This window comes from Pithys albifrons, chromosome 5 (assembly GCF_047495875.1).
Source record: "Pithys albifrons albifrons isolate INPA30051 chromosome 5, PitAlb_v1, whole genome shotgun sequence".
NCBI lineage: Eukaryota > Metazoa > Chordata > Aves > Passeriformes > Thamnophilidae > Pithys > Pithys albifrons.
The window spans coordinates 12,283,167-12,307,108 of record NC_092462.1 but is presented as its reverse complement, the minus strand read 5'-3'; the positions used below and the strand labels follow the sequence as shown (position 1 = coordinate 12,307,108).

The 23,942-nt window shown below is 43.5% G+C and overlaps 1 protein-coding gene across 2 annotated transcripts; it reads right to left on the bottom strand.

The window, feature by feature from the left end:
- Positions 1-1,902: 1,902 nt before the first annotated feature.
- SETD7 (SET domain containing 7, histone lysine methyltransferase) lies at positions 1,903-23,942 on the bottom strand. 2 transcript variants are annotated; one of them, XM_071555721.1, is made up of 8 exons: positions 23,862-23,942; positions 18,801-18,930; positions 14,415-14,616; positions 11,855-12,044; positions 10,182-10,263; positions 9,389-9,506; positions 8,949-9,106; positions 1,903-8,009 (listed from the first exon to the last, which is right to left on the bottom strand). In XM_071555721.1, exons 1-8 carry the CDS (start codon positions 23,899-23,901, stop codon positions 7,829-7,831), a joined length of 1,101 nt encoding a protein of 366 aa, XP_071411822.1. In that variant the 5' UTR covers positions 23,902-23,942; the 3' UTR covers positions 1,903-7,828. The 2 variants fall into 2 exon arrangements, with proteins under 2 accessions (XP_071411822.1, XP_071411823.1); XM_071555722.1 differs by lacking the exon at positions 1,903-8,009 and having other exon boundaries at positions 9,019-9,106; positions 9,372-9,506.

Here is a 23,942-nt window from a genome sequence, read left to right as displayed (position 1 = left end):
AAGCACCAAAGCCTGCCTACCCCTTAAACATTTTAAAGAAATCAATTACAGGTTAGGTATCATTTCTTTAAATAAACCCACAGCACCTCCATAGTGTACTGGGTTATTACCCCAGTGCAGGACCGGAACACAGCCAGGCTGGGTGAAGCCAGCCCACGGCAGCATCCACAATCCCAGTGTCGTGTCCCACACAGTTTGCAAATAACATCAAGCACCCATCCTTCCAGCCTGAGGATCGTGAAGGTTCAAGGGGCAATGTCAAGTCCTATCTGCATCCTTGACCCTAAAGGAGGGCCAAACATTCCCCCCTTGTAGAGAGGGCCGAGCACAATCTTTGCACACCTACACCCAGCACACAGGCATGAGTTACCACAGCAATGCAATCACATAGGAGTAAGGCAGTGTTAAAGGTTCGAACACAGGAAGGTGGTGTTGGGAGAAGCCCCCTCAGAGAATTTTTCTCACCGTACCAACACAAAAGGTTTAGGCTTGGAGTCCCAGGAGTGAGGACAAAAGATAGCTGATGGCTTTCACATTCAAGCTTAATGGTAGGTGGAGAGAAAACAGAACCCCAGCACCTGGGGGTGGGGAAAGGTTTTTTCTTTCTTTGTTCCCTCTGTGTTGCTTTGACTTTTTAGTGGTTTTTTTTTTTTCTTTGGGCAGCAGAAAAAGAGCCACGGTTTGCTGGTGAGCTCTCGTTTTCTGGGTCTGCTCTTTGCTTTTCCCCCTCCATCTCTGGGCATCCTGAGCTTCGGAGAGAAAGAGAAAAGAGGAGAGACACAGCTGCTTCAGGACACTGCAGACCTCCTTTTCCCTCTTCCTGGGGATCGTTTTGGACTGCAGGAGATTCCTGGGAACTATCGCCATTTCCTCCACTCCCAGCTTTATTCCTTCTTCATTTGGGACAAAGGACAGAGAGAGAGAGAGAGAGAGAGAGAGAGAGAGAGAGAGAGAGAGAGAGAGAGAGAGAGAGAGAGAGAGAGAGAGAGAGAGAGAGAGAGAGAGAGAGAGAGAGAGAGAGAGAGAGAGAGAGAGAGAGTTTATTGAGTGCTCCCTGCTCGTCTGCCTCGCTGGGACAAAGACTGAGAATTCATCTTGCAGCCAGCCGAGGTGGGACACTGCTCCAGGAGGAATCTACCGTTCTGGGGGTGGTCTCTTTGCTTTTTTACCTTTGGTGCTGGGGGAGTAGTTTGCTCTGGTCTGTTTACAGTTATATCTATATATCCACATATATATGTGGATATATATAATAGTTAAGAACAGTTATCCTTCTTATATCCATTTTCTAATTAAAGTTCCTTTTCTTAAATTTAATAAAGAGTGATGTGATTATTGTGGAGGAATCCTCTTCACTGCTTTTTTGGTAAACATTTTGGGTTTTCCCTCAAACTAAGACAGGCAGGTACGGAAGCATTGAGGAAGGCAGGGCAGACACTGAAAGTACTTTCCCTTTCCTTGCCACTCACCCAGCAGGATGTGCACATGGAATTAGGAGACAGAGGAGTAGATTAACCTTTCTGGAAGGCACCACTGCTGCACATCCTACTGCCTCAGAAAAAAATATACCAGGGCACATTCACATGTTCTAAACTGCAAGTGTCAAAGGCACTTTGGCATATACAAGGAGGATGTTCTGCCAAACCACAACACAACTGAAGCCCATGTTACGTGCATTGAAAAGAGAGAAGTGAATAAGCAGCAGAGGTGCCAGAAAAAAATAAGGCAGTGGTATCAGGAGTGTTCTTTTCATTCACTATTTATATAACACGGTCTAGGTGTGTGCTGTGTGAAATCCTGCTCCCCTGCATCAGGGGCAACCATGGCCACACAAGCAAGGGGGTAGAGGTCAGAGGATGCCCAAAAATGTGACACACAAGTAACAAGAAGAGACAACAGTTTTCTGTTGAATATTTTAATATCTGCATTGCCTTCATAGCGCAATTAAAGCAATCTTTAAAACTTATTACAAATGTTTGTCAAGTCTGTTTTTCACCAGAAACACTTTTCTTGCTTTCTTGCACATACGCCCAAACACACTATAAAAACCTCAATCATAACATCAAAGGAAGGGCAATCATCATTCATGTAAACATCTTTCTTAGAGTTATCCATTTTTAAAAGTCATGAATAAACCTACAGATGTTCAGTAAGGCTCATAGTTCGAGTACAAATGTCATAAAACACCTATCAAGTACTGTATACAAGTTAAATACTCCGGGGTTAACTGCTAACACGTGTATAAGCTTACCCCAAAGATTATTCTTTAGCACTTAGTTCTTCAGAACAGAGACACCCAGTAATTATGGGCTAAAGAGTATTAAAACAGCAGAAGGCCCAGCAGAAACTGTTAAATAATACACAATTTTAGTCTGGATCTTAGCTCAGAGTTAAATTCATTACAGTTAGAGTAGGAAAAGTTTTCTAGGAGGGAGTCTGCAGAAAGGAGGGATGGGTTGTTTGTACAGTATTATGAAGGGACAAGCTGAGAGGTATGTCTTGAAAATGTGACTAGCCTTGCTATTGCAATTATTTATGGCAGCTGCTTGTAATGCTGCATAAATACTTTCCCAAATAGCAGAAATGACCATTTGTAATTCTAAGGATCATTTGTTGCATCTCCCCTTAAAAAAATAATTTTCTACTTACTGGTATTCAATTACACTTGCATCTTACAAAAAGACATCCCTTTAAATTTGATTTAGGTCTTACTGGAACTTTTTTGTTTAAATATTCATTCTACCATGAAAATATTTCATACAAACATCATTTTACATACAAACGTTAAAACTCGTGAAGAGCGTCTTCCCACACTCATGATTTTATGGCTTGAACATTTAATTGCTTACTATTTTTGTATGTATATTTCTCCTAGGGGGAAAAAATACAGTTACAGTAAAACTGGTAGAGGAAAAGAGCAGGAGCTTCCATTGCCCGGAGACAGAAGAGCGCCAAGAGGAGGGTCCATTCAACAGATAGTGACCTTAGTGTTCAAAACCTTTGATCTGGGGCAAGTAAACATGCACTCAATCTTGCACCTTTTTTTTTATTTTTAAATTTTTTATTTAAAAATCCCTTATAAGACTGCTTAGAAATTCGTTGTCCAAAAAATAGAGTTCTCATGTTTCCAGTACACAAAGCAAAAGGAGCAAGTTCAGCCCGGGGCACGGGTGAGCGTGAAGCCCACGGACACCCACAGGCAAAGCTGCTCCCACGCCTGCTCTCCTCGCCCAGATGCTCTCAGCACACGACAGCGCAGCGAAAGTGAGGAAGAGGCGTCTAATGCAGCACCCCAGCATGTAAGGAGACACTTCAGTAACATTGTTTCCAAAACAATTTGGTTTTGTTTTTGTTTTTTTTTTAAGTGCATGGAGGTGAATTCCTCAGGCACCCACAGCTCCAGCGATTCTGCTGTGCCACAGGAAAACAAAGCAGCAGGTAACTGGCTCTGTATAACATGTTACCTCACCACAATGGCAGCATTTTCCTAGAGACTATCAAATTGAGTGAAAGGACAAAAATCACAAAGGTCCCTGCGACAGAAGTGACACTGTACAGCCCCTGGTGCAACCCAAGCAGTGAGCACTGGTTTTGGCTGAAGGACAAGGGCAGCCAGCTGGGAAGGAAACAGAAAAGTGGCGATTTCCACTATTTCTCAGTTTCTCTTGCCAGACAGGATATATTGGCTACTCTGCTCCTCCAGTGCCTGACAGAGGGGTGAGAAATCGCTGATGCAGCTCTTGCTTACACACCAGCAAGAGGCTACAACCCTGGGAAAGAAACCACAGCCACTGCCAACAGTGTGCAACGCTGAAGCTGCGCTGAGAAGGCTGCCCTGTGACTCCCAAAACATGGAGCCTTTCACAGCTGAGCAGTGGCCTCCCAAAGGTCCCAAACCCACACAGGGAGTCACCCAGGACCTGCACTGCATTAACAGCATGGGCCATCCAACTGTTGCAACTGTGGAAAAAGTCAAGAAGCTCTCATAGCTCTCACTCCAACTGCTGAAGAGCCATATCCACGGATTTCCTTTGACTTCTTCAACAGTAAGACTTTATGAATGTTAAGGTTTTATAACTACTACAGAAAAAAAACAAAACAAAAAAGAAAAAACCCTTTTCAGATTTGTGAAGGAAAATCAGATATTTTAATAGATCCCCAAAAGTAAAATTATAGCTCGAGACTCAACTTGAGACACCCCTTCCACGGCTTAAGCCCTTTTCCTTCTTATCCAGAGGAGTGACCAGCAGCAGGTAGCTCTCAGCTCTAATTTCTCATACTCTCTTGTCTCCAATGAAATCATTTCTCCAGAAAACTAGGCTTCTGTATTCCTGGTGACAAAATGCTGTGCTGCCACTGCAGGAAGATCCACTTCAAATTTTCTTTTTTATAAGAGACAATCAGCAGCCTCTAATACAGGCTCCTTCTCATAAAGGAACTCAGGCAACAACCATCCCATCACACAGGAGCAATGTGCAGCACTACAGACTAAAGGCAGATGTTGGGAACTGATCCCTACCTGAAAACAGCAACAATTCCAGGTTCTCCTATGCTGTTCTTTAGTCACAACAGGTATTCTGAGAGCCAGCTGCTCACCCGGGCTCAGCTGACAGGCATCAGCTCTCCCCTCAGTTTCTGTGCCAACAGGACAGGTCTTTGGCCAGACACTTGAGAAGTGGAGCTTCTTTATTTATTGCATATTCACCCAAAGTCAGCTGCATCCCACAGACTCAAATGGATTTCTTTGCAAAATGCTTCCTCTGCCCCAAAATAAAACCGTGGTTTGGTGTGGGTCTCATGTCTATGGATATGTCATCATACTACTGATAAATAGTTTTGCAAAGCTGGTCGTGCTATCGCCTGAGCCCCAGGAGCAGAGCTGCAATATGCTGACCGAGTTAAGGCATTATTTGGAGTTCTGTAGCTAACCTGTGTTTGAACCAGTGGCTGCCAATGCACACCTCTGAAGGACACACTGAGCCCTTTTGCTACCCAGTGGGAAAAACCACCCCACCCATCTCCACTCTAACAGACCAGAAAGAGAAAGAAAACAAAGAAGAATTAAAAGGCTTGGTCCTGAATCAAGCCAAAGCAGCTTCATAATCATGACTGTTATAGAAGGTTGGTCACTGAAGAAGGGAACTATAGAAGGACCAACATTTTACAGAGCAGAGAGAAGGACAGCAGAGCTAACAGAGACAAGAGCCACAGCTGTGGCATGCTACCAGGCTACACACCTGTGCAAAAGAATCTGCTTGACTGTCACCAAGCTTTATGAGAACACACAGGATACCTTGGTACCGCTTTTTTTCCTTGAATTTCCCTATTTTAGGATACAATCTTCAAAGCCTGACACATAAAGAGCACCTATCTTCTATTGATCTCAAAAATCAGGCAATATGAAGACTGACAAATCTATTAAAACATAGAGGAGATAGCAGAGGAATCAGAGACTGATCAGGAATGAAGCCAAAGGAGCTCTAGAGATTGGAACATTTTAAGCACAATTCTTCAGTGAGCACAGAGAGGCCAGCAGTCCAAAGCAGGTTATCAAGACTGTGGAAGGAGTTAACATTCATTCCCAGCAGGGTTCAGTCACTTATCTTCCCTCTCCTCTTCCCTGCACTTAAGCCTCAACTTTTATCAATAGCAAACTTCATGGTCCTGGCAGAATAATGCTCTAGAGGCACATGACAGCTCCCTACCAGAAAGGAATGCTTTTCTGCAATTCGCTGATGATCTAAAGTAATGACCTGTGAGCAGGCAGGGAAAGATCAAGTCATGCACATTTCTTTTTGAGGATCATTTGCAGAAACTGTGCTCCTGACTGACCTTTGAGAACTCCCCCTCACCTGTGAGGTTCGGTTCTATCTGCCACTCAACTCAGTCCCTGAGCTGTCACCTCTGCCAGCTGCCTGCCTAGGGCAAAATGCGCTGGAGCTGCACATGAGTCTCCAGCACAAGAAGACGTGAGGTGCCACAGCTCACATTCAGATCACCACTGAAACTGTAAAAATGCCCTGAGCCTACCTGTTCTCTGCACCAGCACATGCACAGTGCAAGCTTAAATGGTGAGGTGCTGGAAAAGGTTTGTGACCAGTCACAGGGACTAAACAGAGCCCCAGTTTAGAGAGGTTCTTAGGAATAATTCCTGCCTTTGCTTAGGATTCTCAAGACTGCACAGAACAGCAACCTCATTCTTCCACTTGCAGGTCCCTGATGCACCCTCCCTGCATAGCTCCCCAGACAGCCAATAGCTCCCCAGACACTTCCAACCATTCAAGCAAACAACCAAAATGTGTTGCAATAGAAAGGTAGGTCTGATTCCCAAATCATTTATGTTACATATATACAAACTTCTTTAAACTACAAACATTTAAAGAAAGTGTTGCAAATGCATTTGAGTTTTTCCTAAGCTGCTAAACCCAAAAGAGAGCATCAGAGTCTCAGAAAGGCTCCAGTATCCAGACCGAGACAATACATTATTTCTCTCTTATACAGCATTAGGCAAGACCAGTACAGTATCTGAAAAATGCAGAATTTCCCTACCCTTGAAAAACCCCAGAACAGCCCTACAGATGAATATTCACAAGCCCCCACTGTTGGCTACAACAAAGCTATGGATTGACCACTGTTTCTAAATATGAGCAGTGAGTTATGTTTTTACATTCATTGTTTGTCGTTCAAAAACAATCTTTTCGTATCTTTTCTTTAAAAAAAAAAATCTTCTTTTGATGCCTCATGCTATATTAATTCACTGTGTCTTAAGCCAGTACTACTAAAAGATGGCTACAAGGCTATATTCTTTGTCAACTGAACACGTACAAAAGATACAGCATTCCTTTACCTAGTACTACTGCCTGTCCCCAGATACATACACCTCCTTTCAGAGAATTTATGAGATGCAAGCATCTCATTGCCAGAACTTTTGCCTTGAGAACTGGCCGCTCTAGCAGGTGAAACTCATGGACACTGATGCAAGTAAATGCACTTGCCTTCCAGAATGCAAATTTCTGAAAGTCCTCCAGCAAGCGGATCTGTTCTATCCTTTCAGAAAATCTTCATGCAAAGAACAGTTTCATTTGCACATCATAGTAATAAATTAAATAAAATAAGCCAGCCAGAAAGGCTAGATAAATATTATGTTTGGACATGTTGCTATACTATTTAGAGAGCCACAAAGACCAACACACAGCACTCTCACGTACACACACAAGCCTTTCCACTAGTTAGAAAGGATTTTCTCCTGCAAAAGAGGATTTGTAGAAAGAACAATGTTCAGACAAGAGGAAAGGGGAGTTAAAACCCAGCCTCCTATATGCTAATAAATAAACTGCTCTATTGCAAGATTCAGATCAAAGGTTTAAAAAGGCAAAATTATGCTACTATTAGAGAATATCAAAATATTACTGTTATCATCACAAGTGGCATGTATGCAAAATGCAGTTGCACAATAATGCCTAGGCAGATAGAGAGCAACACTAAGTCTGCCGACTAAAAGTGAACAATATACCCATTTTAGTTTTTGTCTAGTCTTTTGGCATCCTTGCATATGGTGCAAAAGCAGAAGCTACCAAAGAATACCACATCTTGTATAGAATATTAAATAATTTCTCCAGATAAGACTGGTGCAACACTAGCTAATTTTAAATCTGCTATGAGTAACACAGTCAAACCTAGTTAGTATGCAAGAAACTTATCTCTTAACACAGAATGCAAAGTTATGATGCAACAGCATGAACAATCCCTGGTTGTCCAGTTTTCAGTATAAAGGTAGTGCATAGATCCAAGTTTCTGTTTCAGTTTGCTGAACGGAGAAGACGCTCCCGTTTCACTTCTGCTGGGCAGCCTGGAAAGCTTTCAGTTCCAGCTGGTACCACTCTGGTGCTTCGGGCCCGTTTTGCCCAATGGGGTTGTGATCATATCCATAAGCCACTGTTAATTCTTCATCCTTCTCCACAGCCCTGATGGTACGGATACACTTGATGGGCCCAAAGCGAGGATGAACAAACCTAGCAAAAAAACCAACCAACCAAATAAAAAAGTTTTACTAGGCTCAGCTGTCAGTTTAGACTCTGCTAGCCCCTTCCACAGTTTGAGAAGTCCCTCACAGTTCAGTCATACTCCATAATCTAAAATCAGGTGAACAGACTGCTTTGAGTCAACCTTGTAAAGTTTAAGAGCAAAAATAATGATGTATCAAAGTAGTTTTGTGTAGCTCTTGTTATTTGAAGTTTTTCAACAGTCCTGCAACATTTCTTGTTTGTAATAAAAATAAAACAGTTAATCACTGCCACATGCCTCGGGTTTGCAGAGGAAAACAGTCTGGAGAGCTTGGAAAACTGCTCATCTTAGTACAGGTTAACCACTTAGCAATCGTAACATACTTCTGTACATCTTCTCTCAGGGTCCCACGGTAAAGAAACCTGGCTTATTTAATGAAGGAAAACTATTTTCTACATAGATAAATCCACAGGTGTGTTTGTTTACATCTTGGTATGAGCAGATGGTTACATGAAACGTTTCCTAGTGCTCTGTACCAGGTGCAGAGCAGCAAGATGCTTATTTTTTTGAGTTTCAGAAACAACAGCAAATTGGATGGTGTTGGTCAAGCATCGTAGTTCAGCTAAGGACAGTGCAGGCCCAGCCAAGCTAGGATTTAGAGAGCCCTGATTATGCTTTTTTAGAATCAAGAAGCAGCTCATAAATTTCATGACAAAACTAACACAGCTGCAAAATTCAGGATGCTGTATGGTGTAAGTCACAACAGACATCAAGAGCCCGCAATGCCAACTCATTTCCAACTCAGCCCAGTTGAGCAGAAACTCCTTCAATGCCAGAACTCATTACTCCCACCCCACCACTGCTCCTCATCCAGCTGCCCAGAGACACCCTGTGAGCCTGGACAGCTGGGCTGCAGCTTCTGCCCCAAAACACAGGACTCTACTCACGGATCGTAGATGCAGTTGGGAGTGAAAGAATGGTTGGCCTTATGCCCCAGCGAGGCACAGTACTTGGCAGCGTGGTTGTAGGGCTCTGGCACGTCTATGACTGTTTCATCATCCAGGGATATTGTATTTCCATTGAGGGCCCAGTCTCTGCTGTCTACCTAGTTTACAAGGCAAAAATCCAGTGTCTGTGTGGAGGGGTCAACTTTGTCAGCCAACATTCAAAATATAGGCAACTAAAGCTTTCCATGTGTGCATGTCAATAAAAAACACCAACCACCACTTCTTTTTTAATCTACACATAGATGAACATGCACTTTCTTCCAATTCAACTCCATCAGATTAAATCTTAAGGGTGGGAAGGTGATGGGTATAAAACCCTAAGAGAACAAAATTTCAGAAGGAGCAATGAAAATTCAGACTGACTTTTTTCTCTTCTTTACCTCCTGGTGTGTAATTCGCACTCCGTTGTAAAAGGACATCACTGTACTGGCTTCTGCTGCTATTTTTGAAAACAATCCTTCTCCAGCACTGGAAATGAGAGAGACATCCACATATACCCTACAGGAGAAAGAGGGCATGGAATTAGTGATTTGCTACAGTTTTAATTTTCAAAGACTATTATCACAACACTACTGGGATAAAGAATAATATTTCAATATAACAATAAAGCTAATAATAAAAAGAATAATAATTAAAACCCTCTAAATGGAACTCCTTCTCTTCCACTCTTCCATACATTCTCTCTATTTTGGCAAAACTGACATTTGGTGGGAAGTGGGGGCTGATGATTTACTCTTGCTGCTTTCCTACATCTGCAGGGAGGGCAGAAAATTTTGTACAACACATGCCATCCCAGCAAGACACACTGAATGCAGCACCCTGTAGTTACACATCTAGGAAACAGGGAACTACACATTTTTTTGGTCAGAACGTTGTATGTGTGAGCTTTACTGGAGTCCAGGGCTTGACTGATCACTTCTTTGAAACGCTAAGAAATTATTCTAGTTTAATCTCTTAAAATAGTGTTTCATCCACCAGAGTACAATTTTATTATGTGAATCAGGAAGAAAGTCAATCAAGTCAAATGCTGACTGATGTACAGTAACAGCCTCCATTTCACAAGCCCTTACACACCATTTTTTAAAAATCTTAAGACAAGAAAAGGTTTGAGAAATTAGGTCCTAAATATGTATCTAGTAGCAAACAAATATGAGGAGAAAGAAAAAAGCCTACCTTTCTGATTCATAAGGATCAGGAAGAAGGGCATTTGTGGAAATGCAGGATGAAGTAGACTTGTCAAAACTGTATACTGGGCCTAAAAAAACCCAAAAATCAACAAAGGAAATAAACTAATTGGCAGTACTGAAAGCATGCAACCTTTTAACTTAATTAAGACATTCAAAAATAAAATTTTAATGGCTGCAAAAAATATTACGCTTCCAAAAAAAGGTACTAAACAGAACTGTGCCTATAAAAAGCCTTCAGTGAGACACTGCTTCTTGATTACTTTTTCCCCTCAACATACTAGAGCAGCAGTATTAACACTAAGAGGTGATACTTATGTTCTTCAAACTACCAACTTGCAAAGGAGGACTGGACACTCTTTCAAAACTGACTCTCCCAGAGTGTCTAGATGTAATTTAAAAGTATAGCAAAACTTAAAGGGATATATTTGTTCAATAATACATTAATTATAAAAAACTTAGACTATTTCAAACATGAATTATTTTCTAGTCCAAATCCTGAAGAGACTTCAGCCAGAAGATAATGTTTAGTAATCAAAAAGCACACTTGCTAGTCATTTATTTCTTGTCATTAACAAGCAACTCAGTGGGGTACAGCTCTAATTATATTCTTATGTCCCTTTCCCAGCAGCCAGAGGACTATCTGGGAGATAGTTTAAGATGAAGGTGCAAATAAGATGGGGAAAAACCCCCACAAAACAGAGTATTACAAAGTTTGATAAAAGGTCATTGCCCCTGATGTCCAAGACCTGTTCTGGCTGAAAAGGCGCTTCCTCCAGAGTGTAACTTAATCTTATTTACAAAGCACAACTGCACCCTCATAGAAGTTTTAAGTTAAAATTTGACTTGCAATCACAACGGAGAGACTTGAAAAATAAACTCACATGCATTTGATGTGCCTGCTTCGTATCAAGTGAGACACCCTTTGCTGGCAAAATGCATTATCATGGTCCCTGCTTGTTACTCATGGCCCTGCCCGCAGCTTAACCCACACACCTCCAAAACATCACACACACCTTAGAGCAACAAACTCACTCCAGAACTGTAGGTCTCCCTGGAGAAGGAGCACTGGCTGCTCGGGACAGAGGCACCACCCTGCCCCCATGCACTTCACAGCCACTTGTTATCAGCAGGACTAGACAGACTGAAGTGCTGGTGAATCACTGTTATACAATGACAGAATCTAGTTCACTAACTCCAATCCCTGTGTCCTTCCAGCCCAGTGACACAGGTGCCAGAACATTCACAGTGCTAACATTGACTTGCACAGAGCCAGATGTCAAAGCTACAACCAAACCAGGGCCTCCCTCTCCACTTGTAGTTATTTTACTAACAAAAAGCCTGTAACTGTGCCAGCAGCAACATGGTGAAGCAGGTTTTCCTGCTGGCACAGAGGACAGTGGTGTGTGTGACAAACAGGACTGTGCCCATCAGCACATGACTGAGAGAAGGGCAGGATCATGAAGGGGTCACTTCCTGCCTGCTCCAAAAGCAAAGGGATCACTCCACCTGCCCCTCTACCCAACTTTACAATTAAGAGAAAGGGTCTCTCACTTAACACTTATCACAGCCAGAATCTCTGGTGGGGAACATGACAGAAACCAAGCTGTCTGTAGCAGAGTTGGTAGGGAGAACACAAGTTTCTGTGCTAGCTGAACTTACTGCCTGGTGCTACTTCAAATTGAGGTTTCCCATCCTCGACAGCTGTCAGAGTTGCCAGTTTTGCTTCTATCATTTCTCCATCTATGAACCTTCCAGAATATGCAGTCTTTCCATCTGGATACACATAGGCTATTTTCTCTCCAGTCATCTCCCCTTCTTCATTCACTTCTCCCACAAGGCTGCCTCCATCCTGAAAGCACAGGCAGGAAAGAAAAGGCAAAAATCATTTAGCTATACTATACTGTCTTCAGTAAATGAATTTTCCTCAACTTTTTTACAAAGCACACTCAGCTACAGTAAGTTCAGATGTGAAACTATGCACATGAGAGAGGAAAAAAAGACACAGGCAGAAGCTGGATGAAGTCATTCCAGTTAGGATAAAACTGGTAATAGAAATGAATTGTGTTTTCTATGTTGCTTGGAATTGGTAAAACCCAAGGTCTTTCCTTCCATGTGATACAAATGCTGAGCTTAAACTGGCAAAACTTTTATGTGAAGAGTCTGCAAACCAAGGCCCAAAGCCACACAGGTGTCCAAGTTTGGTTAGTGTGATACTGTGCTGGAGAAAAGACAAATTTAAACCCTGCTTTGCTCGCTGGTAATTCATGGTACCTCAAAAGACCTGAGACTAATAAGAAAAAAAATTTAGCTGGTTGATTGGAGTGTTTCTCTGACCCAGCATCCCCCCAGCAATGTCAGGGGGTGCTCAATGAGAACAACTGTTTGCTGAACGCCATCAGCAGCAACACTTTTTCTCTCTAAGGTTTACCCATTTTAGCCCTGGGCTTTGCCATCTGTGATTTGCCGGCAACTCAGGTTAGGTCTATTTACAGAACTCAGAATGAGATGCACAGATTAGCACAGGTCTAACCACTTGAGGTGTTTATTTCAAAAAGGACAAGGAAGCATCTCCAAATAACACCCTGCAGCAAAACCAGCAGGTGTGATGTGGCAGCAGACTGATTTAGATCAAGACCACTGCGCCGACTCTATTTCAGAGCGACATCATTTTGTTCAACCGCAAGGATGGAAGAGTTTCAAGCAGGCTGTAGCAGGGAACAGAGAACCTTAAGTCTTGGAAAAAACTGGTGCACAGAGCATCATGCACAGAATCATGAAGAAAGAATTCCTTCCATGGCAAAGGGGTTTTTTTTGGAACATTTTGCATACTTTAGTCTGGCAAGATGATAAACAACCTCTAATTACCCACATTTCCAGAAGGTACAACAGCACTTTGTCAGCTGGAAGATGAAGCAGGAGATACACAAACTGAAGGGTCAGCTGTTTATTATATACTAGGACTGAAAAACTCTTGGCAGTGTAAACCAAAGCATTTGTTGATCCTATCATATTCTTAATGGCAATAGTGAAAACCAATAAATAAAATTAACAGCCAGTGGTAAACAATTTAAAAAGAATTTGAAACTGAAGTTTGTGCCCTATGTAGCACAGAAATAGACTGTGTTTTGACCAGCAGCTTAATTACATGCAGATGTTTCCCCCTTCTTGGCACAAGATAAAGACCGAAAGGTAAGGTTGAACAGTCATTAAAACTTCAAAATATTTGCATTAAAACTCCTCTAAAAACTAGTACCACCATTATTGCCTTAACTAGTATGGCTGTGAAAGAACATCAAAAATTTTTCCAAAAGTTTTACAGAGGAACATCTGAAGTTTTAAGAAAAATCAGAAAGATAGAATTCTAGCTTGTTTAATTAGCACAGCACTTGTCCACACTCCACTCAGATGCACAGCTCTCATACTGTTACATTTGATTTGTTGGGCAAAGCCAAACTCCACAACATACCCTGAAGAAATGGAGACAAAGTATAACTGTAACTTGTACGGTTTCCACGTTCCTCACTTGCAGCCAGCACTACAAAGTGGCAAAACTATTGGTCCACCTTCTCAAAGAGATAATGCATAAACTATTATACATGCTATTTTTTCATTACTGACAAACTACATATAAATGGACTTCCAAGGGGCCGGCATCCCTGGAACATGAAAATAGTGGAGGCATCTTGTAGCTTTGCTGAATCTTGTCCACTGGGCAAGCGTTCAATGCTGAAAAGTTTTAACTGTATGTTGGTTTATTCAAAATCAGAAAGCACAGACTTTTACCCAGATTTTTGTGTGTTGACTTTTGCATAACTGGGTCATCGTAGGTGTTTATTTCAGAATCACAGAATCATAGAATCAATTGGGTTGGAAAAGACCTCCGAGATCATCAAGTCCAACCCTTGGTCCAACTCCAGTCCATTTACCAGATCATGGCACTCAGTGCCACGGCCTATCTCAGTTTAAAAACCTCCAGGGATGGGGAATCCACCACCTCTCTGGGCAGTCCATTCCAATGCTTGATTACTCTCTCTGCAAAGAATTTTTTCTGATCTCCAACCTAAATTTCCCCTGGCAGAGCTTGAGCCCGTGCCCCCTTGTCCTATTGCTGAGTGCCTGGGAGAAGAGACCAACCCCCACCTGGCTGGAACTTCCCTTCAGATGGAGAGAAAAGAAAGGTACATATTCTGCAATAAAGAGAGCAGGCAGTCAGGCTTACCGGGTAATAAATCCAACAGACTCCATGTCGAATGTTATCCTTATACTGCCCTTTGAATATCAGCCGCCCATCACTGTCGTACTCCTGGGCTGGTCCATTCAGCTCTCCATCCACATATGTGCCATGAAGGACCACTCCATCCTCGTATGTGTAGATTCCCTGGCCTTGCAGGGCATCATCAACATAGTACCCTTCCAGTGTGCTGGTAAAGAAAGAAAGAAAACAGCAGTGGAAGACTGTTCACCCCCCTCAGAGGTGAACCCAGTGCCTCAACACACTGGAAAGCCAAGAAGAAAACCAGAAACTTGTTTCTGTGGAGCTCCAAAGGTAGAAAACAACTTACAGTGTCCTTTTATCAGGGTGTGCTGCATGGGCACAGCATCACTTATCTAAATCAGAGTGCACAGCATTTTTCTGCAGGTTGGAATAGCAAATTACAGCAGCGAATGGACACTCCTGGTCAGAGAAGGAATTACTGCTCAGGGAGGCTACTCTCACATTAGGACCTTCTGACATCTCTCTGGTGAAATGAAATTGAGCTGCCACACAGATGAACCACAACAGAGCACGAACTGCAACCTGCTACAGTTCAGTGCCAGCTCCCCAGCAATGCACTTAGCAGCCATTTGTACAGGCCCTGCTAAAAGCACTGTCATTTTTCAAGTATTTCTATTAAAATGGAACACAGCCTGTCAAACAGAACTCGTGCTGCACTTGGATCTGAACAAAGAAACACTTGCAAACCCTTTGGAAGGGCACAGTAACACCCTGCAATCTGCATCACCAAGAATAAAGAAGACAATCATAAAAGAAGGTCTACTCAGTCGCTTCTTTCTCATGTTGGAACTAACATAAGGGAATACAAACTGTTTAGCTTTTAGCCAGCTGCAGTACTATGTGTACTGCACAGGTTTTTTTTCAGATGCAGCCATCGAAGGTATAATCCCAAACAGCATCTGCGAGGACATGACTCCACAAGTTTTACAATATTTTACAAAACAGATTTTCAAGAGGGGTGGAAGGAATGCTTTTTCAGAATTCACTTTCTTGTTTCAAAAGCTTCATGCTCTGTTTTTACATAACTTTGGCAAGCTGGCTGAGGTTTCCATGGGAAAATACGTTACAGTAAAAGGCTCAATGTAAACCAGATGCAAAACGCGAAGGGACGGGAAAACTATTTTATTTTTCAGTCAGGTTAATTTCTTGAACCAGGTTGCTACAGAACTGCACAGACAGCTACAGCATCACAGCACAGGGAAGGAGGAGGGCACAGGAGGGAACTACCAGAAATCAGTGCCCTTACTTGACTATAAACAATGCCATTTTCCCCTCTAGTTTAACACAGATGACTAGATTTGAATTTCATTGTAGCTGACAACCCACATAGAGTCTACACATAGGATCACCCTTTAAAAGAATCAGCCACTCCCAGTTTAAGTAATGAAAACCACCAAAAACCCTCTTCTTGTTACCTTTAATTATATTAATTGAAGTTAACAAGTTTCTAAATTACAACAATGCTCCAGCACCAGAGAAATGTATTTTCTTTTATTGTAACTCAAATTTCCATGTTTTCTCTCTTTGTGTTATGCTCCAAACGGTGTCTAAAAGATCCACCTCATCTAAGGAAATCAAAAGAAAGATATCTAAAGAAAAATGTTCTTCAGCCTCAGGTTCTTTAAAACTTTCATACTTTTCACAGTTGTGATTCACTTCCACCCTGTTCCCCCTTCTGTCTTAGTGCTCAAAGTACAGCGTCTGCAATCAGATATGATAATTGCAACTAAGACCTGATCAGTATGAGGAGGAATAAATAGTTTCTGTGTCTTCCATAAACAAAATCCTGTTAATACAAAGCCTGAGCTAACCTGTATTTCTCTAGTTTGCTTCTCAGATGATCATATTTCTGATAACTTAGTTTTACTAAAGTCAAGATTTGTCAGATGTACTGTCTCCCAATTATTCATTACGCCTAGAAGAGACCAAAGATACTAATTACCTAATAAACAAATCAGTGGTAAGAGCTGGGGTTGGGGGAATACTTACTGCAATATCCTTCCCAGCTGCAGGTATTAAGTTCACATTGACAGAAATTATTTTTATTTCCTAAAAATAATAGTTTTGTACTGTGTTCTGGGAGATGTCAGTTTATAGGAGCTTCCAGCTCAGGGAGAAAGGCAGCTGCAGCTGTGCCAGGCATGGCTCTCGTGCTCGCCCTTACTGCGCCAAAGTGCTCTGCAAAGGACACTCCAGAGGTGCTGGCACCAAGAGAAGCTGAAGTATACAATGCAAAACAGGGAGTATGCCAGAGGTGAAGCTTCTCTCTCTGAAATATATTCGATTTTGTTGCTTTTTTTGGAGGGGGGGGGGAAAGAACCAACTGATATTTCATTCCAGGTTTCTACTCCCTTAAATAATCAACAGGAAGGGGGCAGCTATTCCAGGAAGGGGGAAAGTCTTCAGTGACCAAACAAGGCAACCAGTCCTATTCCTCAACACAAAAAATGAGATTGCCTACACTGCAGCCAGTCCAATATCTGATAGGACTCAGCTACTCCGCAACAACAGACCTAGAGCAGCTCAACTTCCAGCCTTTACCAGCAGCCAGGAGTGCAGAAACTAGGTAACTTCCTGCATGGAGGCACAGGATTCTGCAAAGGGAGAGGTGTTTTGAGAAGATATGGAGATTTGTTTCTCTTCTTCATGAGCACTCGGCCTTGCCTATGGCACAGTTAATGGAAACAGCATGTCCTGTTTTATGCCAGGTCATTCTTCCTGCAACACACTGTGATTCCTGAACCATCTATTTCAGAAAGCACCTTAGTCTTGCTACACGGACAGAGGTAGGTAAATTACATCTTCAGTAATTAGTCACTGCTCAGTAAAGGCTGCTTTAGCTAAATTAAAATACATAATAGTTTATAAAAATAACTCTTCTTCCGAAAACACATTACAGACTATTTTTGCATATTTTCATTCTGCTAGTTCCTGAAGCCATCAGTAGCCAACTGTTCCATTTTTTTAAGAGTTATGAAAATTACACAACCGAAAAAAAAAAAGAGAGAGAGAGAGAAGAGCTGGCAACAGTAGGGAAAAGGCTCAGCAGCAACCTGACTTTTCCCACAGAGCACTGCCTGTACCTTGGATTACGTGGAGAAGCAGTCCTACAAACAAAATAGCAGGTCAGTTCCTCTGACTGTACAGTCAGCAACTGCTCTGCTGAGATCATCCACAAGCACAGAAGCATTATGTGCATGTGTCCATAGAGATGCTGTCTGCCAACTTAAAAAAAAAAAAGCTATTTTGGAAAAGTCAGCTGCTGGGCAGTACTGGTTTGCAGTTACTCAGAGAAGGTTTAATAAGCCCATTACCAACAACAGTGGGAATTTTTCTTCATCCAGGCTTGGAGGCCCGATCAGTTTCTGCATAACTGAATGAATACATTATCTTTCTCATGAAAAAAATCCACAATCCCCAGTATGAGCAACTGCAAAGGCCAATACAGACAAGGAGCTGACTCACTGAGACAGCACAATACCTCCACTCCTGCTCAGAACTCTGCTGAGCAGGCGGAGTAGACCCAGCACGACTGTCAGTTTAACAGCTGCTATTCATAGTGCCACCGACAGCTGCAAAACCATGAAGAATCGTGTCATTTTATACATCTGCTGCTCCTTTGGAGGAAGTTCTGAGCAACTGCAGAGAGCAATGCTGCAGTGGGGGGGAGGAGGACTTACAAGGTGTTCATAACGAAGACCTCAGAAGAAAATACAAGCACAGGTACAAACTGGCCCAACTTCACTATCACAATTCCCAGTGAAAAAGGGAAATTATAGGGGCTTTCTGAAAGTAAATCAGGCCACAAGCAATTTGCAGAGGATTAACTAGAGTTGATAACAAACCTGTATTTGACTCAGTCCTTGAACCACTAAACAATTTCCAAGACCAAGCAGAGCCTCTGTCGAGGTCCTATGTCTGTGCACAAGGGCTGGCACAGGCAGCTCCCAGTCCAGTTGCCCCCTCTGTACAGCACTATATAAGACAAAGAATTCCACCTGCACTTATGGACTTGAACTTGGATGTCCAATAATTGTCAGCATGGCTTCCAAGAGCTCTGACAGTTTCTAATTAGTTCATAACTTTACAGTGCTAAAGGAGCTCACATCACTTCATTCTGCCACTGGAAACAACTACAGACACCACATTACACACCAAGTCCCCAGGCCCACAAAGGAATGGACACAGCAGCAACAAACTTTCCAGCCACAGTTTCAAACAAGAAATCTTATCCAGAAAGTCAGCAGCATACAATGAATGAAAATTGGGTTTGTATCACTGCAAGCACAAGGAAGAACACAGAAGAAAAACTGAAGAGTCAGATTCTACCTTCCATCAAAAAAGAAGAATTTGCCGCGGCCATTCTTTTCTCCATGCACAAAGTTTCCCTCAAATCTGTCAGTCGATGAATAGGTCACTGTGCAGAATCCATGTGGCAGCCCGTCATCATCTAGATGTCCTGAAACAGAATGCAGACAAAGAATAGAACACATTAATTATTATATAAAATTTCAAACCTGCTCAGATTATGTGGATGTTTGAAATGCAGTAGGTCCCTAGTACAAAACAGTAATTCAAATCATTGCTGTTATGAACAGTGATCAGATTCAGTACAAGTGAAGTTTGCACTTCTGTAACACATCACTTAAAAAAAAGGTCAGAATAAAAGAAAAGAAATGAGAGACTGGAGAGATAAGAGAACAATTCGCAAAAACTATTTCTAAAAGAAACAAGGTTTATATTATTCTAACTTGTATTAATAGACATCTTCAAAAATATAATAGTTCTTTGTCTAAAACATGTATTTCCTGGTGAGAACAGAATATATTTAGACTTTAATTCACAGAGTAAGAAAAGCTTTAATTTTTTCTTTTGAAAAATACATGCCTTATGATAATGTGGGTGTGCCACCTTGCAGCCATATCCAGAGGAATTTAAAAAAATAAAAGCATGTAGTATCTATAATGCAATATGTCACTCAACATGGTATTTAATACTTTAAATGCTGTTCTCCAATGCCTTCCTGATGTGTTCACTTTACATCTTGTTCCCTTTCCTAGCCATATCAGTTTTCCCCACTACAGCTCTTGCGTATGATGAAAGCAGAGGGGCAACATACTTGGATCCTCACTGGCATAATCTGTATTTTACTCAATATAACAAAGTTAAAGCATAATAAGCTCCTATTACACCTCTAACTGCCTCTACAGAGCCCAAACAAAACGGTAGAAAAGTGTTTTAAACGATGGCTATTGCCTGGATTACCCGTGTGAACTTGGAGCCCTTAGCACTGGTGTGGCTGCAGAGCTCAGCAGGGCTGTTCTCAGCACAGGGATACACCTGGCGGGTGTAACAAACTCCCATTCAGACATTTTAGCAGGTGGAAATTCTGCATGAAAACTGTCAAATAAATAAAGCTAGCCTATATTTATGTTCTTTCATGCTTCTATATAAAAGATTACCTCAGATTCCCCAAGTTTTCTGGTGATGCATACACAGCCTGTTAGAGATGAGAGACAGCACATGCCTCCACTCCTACAGGCTTTGGGTCAAGCTCTTCCCTGATCAAATACACCCTAAACTGAAAAGGTTCAACACACGTATGGAAAGGTAGAACCAAACTTCAGTTGTGAGGTGTAGTAATTACAGCCCAGGCTGATGCAGGCAAGCAGAGGAACTTCAGTACCACCAGACCTTGAGTCTTGTGCCTAGGGATGAAACAAGCTGTGCAGCCACCCTATATGGCTTCAGATGTCCAGCTAATCAAGTCCTGAAGGTTCTGGAGGGACAGGTGTATCCAGAGAGCACAGGCACGTCCATGTGTCCTCACATCACCATAAGCTTCCTTGGGATGCTCCACAGCCAGGGCATGATAAGGCTCGTAAACATCTAGTGGAGAAGTCCCCTCCTATGAGGCACATGGCCTGTCTGAGCCTTGCAATTACCAGAAGGTTTGACAGCAGAACATCAAACACACAGGCAAACTCTGCTCTACTGCCAAGTAAAATTACCTTAAAAAAAAAAAAAGGCGAGCGAGTGAGAGAGTTCGAGAAACACTGAAGGGGAGAAAAAAAAACCCCGTGAGTGTTTCTCAAAGTAACCAAGTTAGGCTGTGCTGCTTCATTACCCATCTCCTGCACTTGTTACATTAAGTATGGAAATGCACCTAGAAAGGTGTACAGGAGAAAGTAACAGTGAGGTATTTGAACTCACCCAAGAGCCAGGATTCCCTCCTTCACCCTTTTCATGCATGCTCCAGGAAGTTTCTCCAGTACCTGCACATCACTGAGCTCTCAATTTAAGCCTTCAGTCCAAACTAGACTGAAAACAGTTAAAAGTTTAAGTAAAAAAAACCATCAGGGACTGCTTACAGTCCAAAGTGAGAGAAATAATAGAGTAAAAAGAGAGGGCAAAAGGCAGAAGGAAAAAAGCTCCATCACTAAAAGCTTTTAATGACTTTGAAGGGGAACCCTTTAAACAGAGGCTGCTCTTTCCAAACAGAAGAAAGGCTTTTTTTCCTCCCATTCACCAAGGGACACCCTTTTTTGCAGAAAGAAGAAATTTTAGAAGTTACATCAAATCTCCTAAAAGGTCAGAGAAATTTCGAATGTGGACACCTTTTTTAGAATAAAAAAATCTATATCAACATTTATAGTTTTAATTAAAAGCCTCAGTTTTATCAATATGGGAAGGGTACACTGGTGTAAGTTAACAAACCCTAAACAATACAGCACCGGTTTCCCCCTCACTACAGTAGCAAAACTTTTATAAAACACTTGATTTAAAAAATACACTGACAATACTGATACATTATACTGTTTTAAAAAACCACACAGACCAACAGCAACAAAAAAACTCCCTTGCAACTTTGTTCTTTGTGACTATTCAGTTTTGTCAAGATTTTTCTGGAATGCAAAGCCCAACACAAAAGCTGCCATGCTTACATACAGAGTGCATGGCAGGACTTTTGCACAGTAGGATACAGACTATCTCAGAGACTTAAATGGTCAGCTTTGATCCAATGGCCTCCATACAGGGTCTTAATCTCAGCCACAATACAAAGAATCCAATTATTCTAATATGGCAGAGATTTCCACCTATTAAAAAAAATTATCCCGCCGACTTCAACAAAACAAGAAACATACAGTCTCTTTTAATCAATGGGAGGGAGGAGAAAGGCAGGAAGTTTCAGAGCAGAGATGTAATTTGGCCTGTGTGGCCGAGGTTTTAGGCCCTAATTCTGTTTCAGGTCAAGTCAATGGGAAAAATCCTCATTATTTCAGTGGGAGCAGCGTGTTCCTTTCCCCCCTCACCCCTCTCCTCCACTTGCAAAAACAAACACTAAATTTCTAAACATATTTTTAAATTATTACAAATCTCACTTTGGTTACTTCATTAAGGATCTCTCAAGATTTCCTCTTAAGCTCAGACCATGAATTTTTCAAGAAAAGGAATTACACTGATAGGGGCTGGTTCACAATGGGGTCACTTACCGGAACCACTGATGGACAAAATCAAAGACAAAAGCCTTTGACTGTCTGTATTACTTAACAGATGACATAAAATGTGCATCATCAATATGAGATTCTGGCCACAAAGATGCCAGATGGCTGGTTTTGGGATAACAACAATAAACCAACCTCCTCTCTACAAAGAAAAAAAAGAAAAAGCTGATTGCTGACATATTTCTAACTTCCTTTGGGTAAGTGCAAATCCACCCAGTCATCCTAACTCCAAAGAGCACCCTGCTTCTGTCTCACTCAGAGAAACAAAGACATTCACATACGCTACTGAATAAAATACGCTTAAAAATTCATTTCCTTAGCTGAATGCTAAGCAAATCCCAGATATGGCAGAACACTTTGTCTGTGATATAGGGATCAAAATTATGACTCTTTGTCCCAGACACTATTGCAATCCAGAGATTCGAGGAGTGGGGAGGGAAAGGAGGGAGAAACCACATCTCTTAGGGCACAGGGCACACCTCATTTGTAGCTCCCTGGTCTTGAAGAGCCTCAGTCCCTTCACACCGATGTTTTACACAACTAAGCTTCTCTTCGGCTCAGATACCACATCCCTAGACGACAAACCCAGATCCGAGCAGCAGCTGCTTCGCTCGCATCTGTTGTCAGACTAAGACGCCGTGCAAAATGCCTTCTCTGGAGCAACACGCTTTCGAGGCCTAATCCTGCTGCCACAGGATGCGGAGCAGCCCGTGGGGGAACAATGGGCATTACACCGGCATCTTATCACAAGCAGCTCCTTGCTCCTTGTGCTTAATCCCCGTATCCGAACACCCCGGATCGCTCTTCCCGGCAGGGCCACGGTTCCCTGAAAGGAACCTTTGGGGCGCAGGTGCTTTCACACAGAGATGCTCTGCTTTGTTCCAGAGCCGTACCCTGCTCCCGGATGGCTGACGGGACGACACAGCGCGCTGGAGAGACGCATTCCTTCGTGCCAAGGTTCCCGGCCGTAATCCTCTTCCCGAGGCACGTGCCTCTGCTTTAAAACTCTCCAAGGGTTAGTTCTCCACTCAGAAAAGGTGAACACAAACAGTCTGTATATTGTGGATACAAGGTGGCCCGCCCCGCTCCCATGAGGACGGCTCCAGCCCCGCCGCCCGTGGATTTGGCCACGGTTACTTCTCGCAGCCACCCTCCCTTCCCCATCTGCAGGTTCGCAGCTGCAGCGCCGGGCTCCCTGCTCTCTCCCCATGGACAGGCATCCTCCGGTCCCTCCGCCGTCGCGGGGAAAGCACCGGGATGGATAGTGCGGACTGCGGGGCCACCGCCCGCACGGGGCACGGCGGGGGCAGTCAAGAAACCCAGGGCAGTCTCTCTGACACCGAGAGCCGGGCGGACGCCACCGCCGTGTGCGGGGTCCGGAGCCTCCCGCCACCGACGGGGCGCTCAGCGCCGGAGGAGGCTCCCGGAGCGCCCACCCGGCCCCACGGACACGGCCTCACGGGCACGGCTCCCTCCGGCCCCATGGGCCTGGCTCCCACCCGGTGCCACGGACATGGCCCCCACGGTACCACGGACACGGCTCCCACTCAGTGCCACGGACACGGCCCCCACGGTACCACGGACACGGCTCCCACTCAGTGCCACGGACACGGCGCCCACCCGGCCCCACGGACACGGCGCCCACCCGGCCTCACGGACACGGCTCGGCTCGGTCAGACCCCACCACGTGCGCGGCGGCGGCCCCGGCCCGCCCGTTGCATAAGCCCGCTGATGTCATGCGCTACCGCCGGCCCCGGCGCCCTGCTCCGGCCGCCACCGCCGCCACCGCCCCACGTCCCCCTCAGTCTCCTCCAGCACCGCCCGCCGTCACCGGTGCCCCCGCCACGACAGGCTGGGCGTCTCCCCACGCCCTCGGCACACGCACCTTCCACGACCTCCTCCAGCGTCTCCTCGTCGCTGTCCATGGCGGCGGCGGCGGCGGCGGCGGCGGGCGAGGCGCAGCCGC

What these genes read in the sequence shown, in the direction of transcription:
- SETD7 (XM_071555721.1), bottom strand. Translation starts at nt 23,901, where the DNA reads ATGGACAGCGACGAGGAGACGCTGGAGGAGGTCGTGGAAG. An exon ending in TTCTTCTTTTTTGATGGAAG is followed by an intron (nt 14,617 to 18,800) that starts GTAGAATCTGAC and finishes TTTCTTTACCAG; the next exon opens with CACACTGGAAGGGTACTATG. An exon ending in TCTGTTGGATTTATTACCCG is followed by an intron (nt 12,045 to 14,414) that starts GTAAGCCTGACT and finishes CTGTGCTTTCAG; the next exon opens with GATGGAGGCAGCCTTGTGGG.